The 9,226-nt window shown below is 37.8% G+C and overlaps 1 protein-coding gene across 1 annotated transcript; it reads left to right on the forward strand.

Moving 5' to 3' along the window:
• The first annotated feature begins 1,343 nt into the window (after positions 1 to 1,343).
• On the forward strand, positions 1,344 to 8,953 carry LOC147862235 (uncharacterized). The gene is made up of 9 exons (XM_087322273.1): positions 1,344 to 2,432; positions 2,536 to 2,606; positions 2,676 to 2,769; positions 2,875 to 2,973; positions 3,065 to 3,157; positions 3,251 to 3,370; positions 5,148 to 5,251; positions 7,255 to 7,327; positions 8,177 to 8,953. Exons 1-9 carry the CDS (start codon positions 1,344 to 1,346, stop codon positions 8,237 to 8,239), a joined length of 1,806 nt encoding a protein of 601 aa, XP_087178399.1. The 3' UTR covers positions 8,240 to 8,953.
• Positions 8,954 to 9,226: the final 273 nt, after the last annotated feature.

Consider the following 9,226-nt stretch of genomic DNA (forward strand, 5'->3'; position numbering starts at 1 on the left):
TGGTCATTGGAAGGCAAATTCTGTGATAAGGCTACGAGTAACTTGGCAAAGCTAGATGTATGAGGATTCGTCATCAACGAGAAGGTACTAAGAGAAGCCCTATTTTGATCGACATGATGTTATGTGGGGAGGCCAAACTTCAACAGGCTTAGGGTGGGATGCACACACTATATTGACTTGTCTGGATGATGCGGCTTATAAACCCTACCAAATGGGAGAAAACGAAAAGGGGCAACTTCGAAGGATATAAGGCTAAAACAAGATTGTCGAGTTTGGACACATAACCTAAAAAACCTGGACCAAGTACAAATTAGGCACTTGCTGGTTACTTAAAGCAAGAGATGGAAACAATAAACTATATGCAATTAGTGAGAGTATTGTGCCGATCATTTACCCAACACCCCTTTTCTCGCAAAACACCAACTAACCGATATGCAACAACCAACATTGCTATATGTATGTATGGATGTACGTATATTTCAAGGACACACATTCCATATGCTCAGGGGTATGAATGATTCAGGCATGTTTCGATGCAATGCGTGGGTTGTGGACATAGGATAGGGTCCCTCTTGCACGGTGCAAGTGCCGTCAGATGGGGCAACAATCCAGCTAGAGTGCCGACCTTGATGTCAGTTCAGATGTCTGTCCCAATGACCGCTCCGATTGGCAGCCCAATGACTGTCCTGATGCCCATCCTAATGTCTGCCCTGATGGGCGACCCAACGACTGTCCCGATGCCCATCCTAATGTCCGCCCTGATGTCTACCGCGATGGGCGACCCAATGTTTGTCCCGATGCCCATCCTAATGTTCACCCTGATGGTCGACCCAACGTCGCCCCTGATGCCATGCTCAGATGTTCTGTCCTAATGCCAGTTCTGATGTCCGTCCCGATGTCCATCCCGAGTGTCCGCCCGAATGTCCGGCCCGACCGATGTCCGGGATAGAGGAGAGCCCTTGGAAGAAAAGAAAGAAGGAAAGAAGAAGAAGAAGAAGAAAAAGAAGAAGAAGCACTTCAGATAAAAGCTCTCTGTCTCTGTCTGTGTATCATCTAAGGGTTTGTTTCTTCAGTTTCAGTGTAAAGACAGACAGACCCAAAAGAGAGAGAGACAGAGAGAGAGAGAGAGAAGAGGCAGACAGAAGAGCGCCATAGCTCCAGTTTCAAAATTACACGTGCCCCAGAAAGAAAAGCCTCCCCTGTTCCTTCCTTCCTCACCGTCTCTGTCCAACTTGCAGAAACCCTCCCCCCCCCCATCAGCGATGGCGATCTGAAAGCTTCCATAGTTGTTGCTTTCCCACCCCGCCTAAAAGAAGATCTCTCCCATGGTGTAGATCTCTCGTATGCTCTTTCATGCACTTTATGGCATGGAGTTTAGGCGTAAGAGAGCTCTAGAATCTCCCCCTGGTCTATTGAGTTTGCTTGAAATCCATCATAACAGGCCTAAGAGACCCCTTCTCGATCTATCCGAGCCTCGCCGAATTCTTAGAAGATTTTCATCCACCGGCAATAGCTTCTTCGTTTCTGCAAAGAAGAAGAATAAGAAAAAGAGAGAACATAGCTGGGAGGAGAGCTTGCCGAACCCGAATCGAGACAAAGGTGCATCGTGCAGAGGGCTGGAAGGTGTTTCATGGAGGAGAAACATACTATTTCCCAGTGAACCAAAATCATCAACACTGGCAATTCAACCATCACCATCACCATCATCAACGTCAACATTTACATCACCATCACCATCGACTTTAACATGGAGACAAGAGAGAGAGAATCAATGGGAACAGAGGCAAGAGTTGAGCCAATACTATCCTCAAAAGGAGTACTCAGATACCACAAGACCTGGACTATGGATGCTATCGAGGCCATCATCACCTTGTGTTATGTCTCTTACACTCTCAAAGACACATTCCTCGCGCGCAATACCTCTCACACCCTCAAATTCACTGATGCAAACCGACACAAATCCATCATCATCATTTGTAGTACCTCTTACAGCCTCAAATATTAATTCATCTATACTAAATGAGAGAGAACCATCATCGTGTGTAAAACCTCTTACCACCTCAAAGATAAATCTATCAATGCCCCTCGAGGGAGAACCATCACTATCGGCACCACCATCGGGTGCAATGCCTCTTACAGTCTCAAAGATACACTCATCAATGCAAACTGATACAACATCATCATGTGTGGCGCCTCTTGTAAGCTCGAACATACTTCCGTCGATAACCTCCAGCACCCACAATATCGCCCCATTGCAGGAAATTCCTGCATGGAAAGAATTGCTTAATAGGGCACGTGGTCGAGACCAAACCATTGTAAGCATCGAATCGAAAATCCGATTGAGAGAATCTTTGCTCAAGAATTATCAGGAGACAAGGGCAGCTTTGGAATTGGAAAATTTGAGAATCAAGCAGCCGTCGGAGGAGAAAGAGGTAATTGCGCATAGAACAGTTTTCAGAGGAAAGACATTTTTCAATACTTTAGCCATTGCATTTTCACCTAATATGGAATTGGTTGTTTTTGTTTTGTTTGAAGACGGTTGCTTTTGATCGCTTAAGAGAAGAAGAAGAGGAAGAAGTCCATCAGGCCTTGAATGGAGCAAATAGGTACCCTGTTGATTGGATTGAGGTATATAATTTGGAAATTTTACGTCTTACTTTCAATTTCTGTCATAGGCATCAAGTTCTTGTGCAGCACGAGCGATCAAACATTGATCTAACTAGGGCAGCTATTCAGTGTTTGAAGCCTGGGGCATGGCTGAATGATGATGTAAGTTTCACAAGTTTCTTAAATATGCGGCCAGAACGGGTTTCACATGTGAAGGGTTAAAAACAATGTGGCATTGGTTTTTTGCACTTTTTTTTGCTTATTTAGGTTATCAATCTTTATTTGGAACTTCTGAAGGAGAGAGAACTTCGAGAGCCAGAAAGATACATGAAATGCCATTTTTTCAACACATTCTTTTACAATAAGGTTTGTACACCTAATTATTTTCTTACTGACTAGGATTGTGGCTGGAAACCTTGCATTGTATAATGACACAGTGCTTTGGAACGCATCACAGCTTTACAAAGATGCACATTCCTATGATTATAAATCTGTCAGAAGGTGGACGACACCGAAAAAGCTTGGTTATAGTCTTCTTGACTGTGAGAAGGTGCTCATGTGTAATGTCTATGGTTTAGAATTGAAATGGAAATGTAATATTGATATTTATATTGCATGGATCACTGATTCTATTATCTCGCAGATTTTTGTTCCCATACATCAAGACATTCATTGGTGCTTGGCTGTCATCAATGTGCACGAAAAGAAAATTCAATATCTAGATTCCCTTGGTGGGCATGATGAGAATGTTCTTCATGTGCTTGTAAGCCTCAGAACCCTCCAAAAACTATTTTACAGTAGTATTTTATAGGATGCTATTTGTCACGGCTTTACATGTTCTTGACAATCATAATTTCCTTTCATATATTGAGGTCCTAAAGTTGATGTTAGATGTCCTAAACTTGCATTATTCTTTTTGTGAACACCAGAGATCTTGAAATGTTGCTAGACTGAAACAAGGAAATAGAGCAATTCATGATCAACTACACACACATCCTAGTTCATTGTCTTTAAACGAAAACATGATAAATGGAATATCTTTAAGCATCCGATGCTACATTGCTTGGTGTGACTGGGTTTCAATGACCCTTAAATTAATAGAATGGCACTTCCATTAATTTAAGGTTTTCTATGGACCTTAAATTGCCACTTCCATGGGGGACACTTCCATGGAAGTCTTGAATAGCATTATAGCAAATTTAGGAGTATGGGAGACTATGGCTATATACATGAGAACACAGATTTGAAGCTGTAGTGCATAAAATGAGTGTCGAATTTATGCATGATGGGAGGTGGTGATATTGTGAGAAAATGTTGCTATTGCTTGATTATGGTAGCACAGTTTTTATTATATGTTGAACATATTTGCAACATTTGGAACCTGAGAGAAAAGAAAAGAAAGGACATTACTTTGAAATAAGTAAGAGCAGTTTGGGTTCTACATGGTATTATGAAAGTATTGTATGGGCCTGGCAAAAGCTAAGTTTTTGGCATATTGCAAAATGGTTCGTATTAGTTAGATCAAGGATATTTCAACCAATTTTCATGGCTTAGATGCAATATTAGATGATTAGGATTGACTGGCCCAAACAAATGATCCAAAAGATTAACTGAGAAATCATTGGACACTTTTGGTGCTCTAAATAGCCATGCATAAGGGGTAAGGATCCTATCACTAGAGAAACTATGCATGCTATGAATGTGGGAAGGAATAAACATGCTTAATTTGCATATATTGGCTACAAAAGCAGGTTTATTGGCAAAATTTTCTCAACACAATCTGAAAAAGAAAGCTGTTCAGAAATATATGGTTTGGAAAATGATCATAGAGTGTAGACCAGGACACTAGCGTAAATGTTATTCAATTATAAAAACCAAGCCATTTGGCTTATGGGATACTAACACTTGGGATGTAGTGTGGGAAGCTTGATAGGCATATCAAAGGATGCCCATTTATTTACGAGCTTCTAAAATATTGGAAGGAAGTATTCCATTTATTATAATCTTGGTCCGCATCATGGATCCATATGGAACAAAGTGACAGAGTTGGTACTCTGATTACTGTATGTTCCTCCTTTAGACAGTGAACCATATGTGATAAATGGAAAGGATCTGGATATCTCACCTTCTATTGTGGATATTTCTTGTTTGATTGCATTTGGTACAAGATTGAGCTTTCTGCATATCACTGAGGTAAGCAACTAGCTCTTGAAGGATTTTATGTGCCATTAGTCAAATAATTATTGGCTTAGGTAATGGTCTCATACACAACTTAATGTGTAAAATGTCTCCAAATTTTCTGACTCGAGATGCTATTAGTATTAACACTGATGGTCAATCAATTGCATCATCAAATCATCTTATGCTATAGTATCATGTTTGTAGATGAAGCTTTGAAGCTGCATATTTACTGTTATTTCAATTCTGGATGCGTAATCATGTTGAAGATGAACCTTAAAGCTGCAAAGAGCGAGGTTTTGAGAATATTTCCGTGGAAGTACTTATTGTTATGTGTGTTTTCTTTTCCCTTTCTTTTTTAGGCTAGATACCTGAAAGATGAAGCAAAGGATAAGCTGAATCAGGAGTTTGATCCAAGTGGTTGGAAACTGGATTGCCCCAAAGACATACCTGTCCAATTAAATGGGTAACTAATTTCCTTTGCCCAGACTCTTGATATGCATGAAAACACATTGTGTGTTGGTTATTGGAGTATTTTATGAGAATAATAACTTTGTTATGCCGCCTCTAATTATACTTGTACACGCATGAATGGGCAATTTTCTTTTGCCAAGGTCTACATATGCCTGCCATAATGGGACCATTAATGCAACTATGTTAATAAAGTCTCTTGTCTAAGGCTTATAGCACTGGGTGGCCTATTGATGAAGGTTGGCTTATTACAACAATGTATGCCATACAATTTTTCTTATCTCTTGGAGAAAAATTGTATATATAGACTTTAGTGAAGAATTTGACGAAATTGCAGGCATTCCGTAGGCTGAAAGGTGCTACATCACTACATGTTGAAGATGAGAACTGCATGGATTTGATGTATGTTTTATTTCTTTTTGATGTGATGTATGTAAGCATGTACGTTTTATTCTAATGTATGTAAGTATGGACATACATACCAACATATGGACAAGTAAAGAATTTGATGAAATTAAACGCACTCTCTATCCTGAAATGTGCTGCAGCTGCAGCATTACATGCTGAAGATGAGAACTACATGGATTTGATGTATTTTTCCTTTCTTTCTGATGTGATGTATACTTGTCTACATTAATATGTATGGTGTATGTGTGCATATATATAGGAAGAAAAAATATGGACCGTAGAGGTCTATGGTCTGTTCCAATTGCTAACTAACTCTTTATTAATTTTATAAGGATGTAATGTATGGTGTATGACAGGAAGAAAATATAGGGACTGTAGAGGTCTATGGTCTGTTCCAATTGCTAACTCTTTATTAAGTTTGTAAGGATGTAATTCTTAGCTTACAGAAGTATTGTTAGATGCATAACCATAACTAATCATGAGATAGTTTTTCCGTAGTTCTGCGTAATCTTCTGATGAGTAGAAGTGGGTTAATTCCGGAAGGAACAAATGTACAAAGGTATGAATTGCAATTCTACGTTGTGAGATAACTATCAAGCGTGTTATCGATCTCAATTGACCACTTCATCTGAAGTAGTCAAGTCTGTGAACACACCAGAACCTAGGGTTTTTGCCTATATAAGAAAGCTAGTTACCTTCATATTTGCGGAGGCTTGACTTATGTTCAAACTGTGTCAGTGTGCTATGGCATTATTAGCTAAGCACGTGTGATCCTCACATCAACACTCGATGGTTATGGGTTATGGAGGAGGTTTGAGTCCATTTTACGTCGTTGCTAGGGGGTGGTCGGGTGGATTGGCAGCCCTCTTTCCTTTTGTTGGGCTATAATTCCTTATGTTTTGCTTAAATAATGAGTTAGACTTTGAGAAGTATTGTTTATCTAGTACAAGCAAGACATTTTTGTTGCTCTATTGATAAGGTAGGATGACTGAGTTGGTGTAATCCACCACTTTAGAATACTGATAAAACAGGGTTTGGGTTTAAATCTTTGTTGTGATTTTCTCTACAAAACCATTTTTTTATTGCATACATATTTTGCTCATGGTTTCATTAGTTACAGAGTAAGTTTATTGAACATAAAGCATTATACAACCAATCATGTCTACAATCGGCCATGAATCCACCATTAGTCCACTATGAAAATTAGGAAAAGGTTTGCAATGTATACATTGAAACAGAATTCTATCCTTGGCCAATTATTGGCATGCAATGATAAAGTTAACTATATACTAAAAAACTTGAAAAGCATTTGTAGTAAATTTAGGCTTGGGTGATTTTCTCATCAGTGCCAGATTATAGTAAACCCGTTAAACGATCAATCGGGACCTAGGGTGTACAGAAAGAACACAAGGTAATGCTAAAATAGGGAAATTAAAATTTGCATTTTTGTTATATTTATTGTACCTGAGATTAGACATTCATTTTGACTATCTGTGCCTTTTATGTGTAACCATTTTACCTCAGCATATTTGGCACAGAACTGTAGTTATTGATGAAAGTCTCATTCTTTAATGAATTGCCTCTTGCCAGGTGTGACTGTGGGATGTTCATGATAAAATATGCAGATTTCTACAGCCATGGAAATGATTTAAGATTTAGCCAAGTAAGCACATTAAAAACTTAAATTTATGATTTAGTTGATGATGACCCAAATTTTGTTGCTCTAGTTTGTCGTTATTATTGTAAAATTGCTTTATGCTCTTTTCATGCCTTGAAAGTATTTTTTTCCTTCTATGACATTTTGCAAAATCTTTGTGGGCATGTCTCTAATTTTAGTCTGAATAGTTACTTTGCTTTAACTACCATTAGATGGCTTTGTTTACTTCGTTTTTATTTTCAGCAGCACATGTTTTTATAGTTTATTTGTCTCTTTGACTCTTCACCGCGAATTGCCAAATATGGTAGAACACATTAATTGACAGCTTTAATGACTAAATTGTATCAAAATATTTTTTTTTGTGAAAATGGAGCTAAACCTACAGATGTTTTAGGATGGATGCTTTTGAATCCACAACAATAGAAAGGTTGTCATTTACTGGGTTTCTTAGCCTTTTCTACAAAATATGGTGTAGGTGTGTTCATTTTTTTTATATTTATTCGGGTTAGTTTGTGTTAAACACGTATAGATTTGGGGTTTCAAATATAATTGGGATGCAGATGCTCATGTCAATATCTCTGTTCATGGTGGTTTTAGATTAGTTCTTTTTTGGTAAGGATCCAAAAACTTAATTATCTGTTTTATTAGATAGAATATTATGATAATATTATTTGGATTTTGTTCTTTCTTTATTCTTCCAATTAATTTCTGGTCTATAATGGATTGGGATTACTCATGATAGCAATATTTCTGTTAACTAATTACATCTAATGCACATTTTTTTATGATGGATTAATTTCCAAAACCAATGTGATAACTATATTACCTGTATCTTTTTCCTCTTGATTCATGCAGGAAGATATGGAGTATTTCAGGAAAAAGACGATACTTGAACTTCTCCAATTGAAAGCGAGGTGATTCAAGAGCAGTGACTGCTTTTGCTGTCCTGTCCTGAAGTCTCAAGTTGGTTGAGATTGATTGGGGTATTGAGCATACAATTTTCTAGCAGTCAGCTTTCAGATAATTTATTGTTGTCAGAAATGTCAGTTAGTGCCTTTTCAGGAGTGTAACATAGCTATATACCTTGTTTGGTCTGAAGAGAACATTTGGGCATCATATCATGGTGGATGCCTTTCCGATTTGGCATTGCCCTTTTAAATGGCCTATGCACATTATTTTGGTGTAAAATGCAGACTACCAACACTAACTGACAGCTGTAATGAGCTATTTTACCGAGTCCTTATGTTACTTTAGTGTTCCAATTATCAGGTATTTTTAAGGATGACAGATGGTCATAAGTAATACAGGATCCAAGTAATTGAAGCATTCTGATTATCAGGTCTTTTGAAGGACTACAGATGTTCATATGTAATACAACATCCAAGTAGTTGATGTACATGAAGAGGCAAACTTAAACTTGTGATTGTGCACTTTACATATATGTGATATGATAGTTGGAAAACATTAGACTGTTGTCTAATTGATAGGTCACTCCATTTATTTCAAAACAATGCATTGAAGCCACAGATTATGCATGTCTTGGATTATTTTTCACATGCTTGAACGGTTATTTCCTTGCCAGAGGAATTGTAATCTAATATTTTTGGAGGAATTATCATGTTAATTTTGCCACTTTTATGCTATACTGTAATGTTAAGTCATGCATACACATTCTTACACAATTTGTTTTGCCATACAAAAATGTTTGCAACCAGATTGCCTACAAAGCAATTCAAAATACAGTTTGGAAGTCATGATGTAGAGGACAGTATAGTCTAGAGACATTTAACTTACTGGTTGTTGCAAATACTTTTCAAATGAACTCATTTATGTAGGTCTACATTCTACACGGTATCTGTTGTAGATCTACTGCTTTAATGAACTCAATTGTTCAAATGAACTGTC

The sequence above is a fragment of the Azolla caroliniana genome, unplaced genomic scaffold (assembly GCF_043228905.1).
Source record: "Azolla caroliniana isolate FFs.n. ecotype wild unplaced genomic scaffold, voAzoCaro1.0.p SCAF_7, whole genome shotgun sequence".
Lineage (NCBI taxonomy): Eukaryota > Viridiplantae > Streptophyta > Polypodiopsida > Salviniales > Salviniaceae > Azolla > Azolla caroliniana.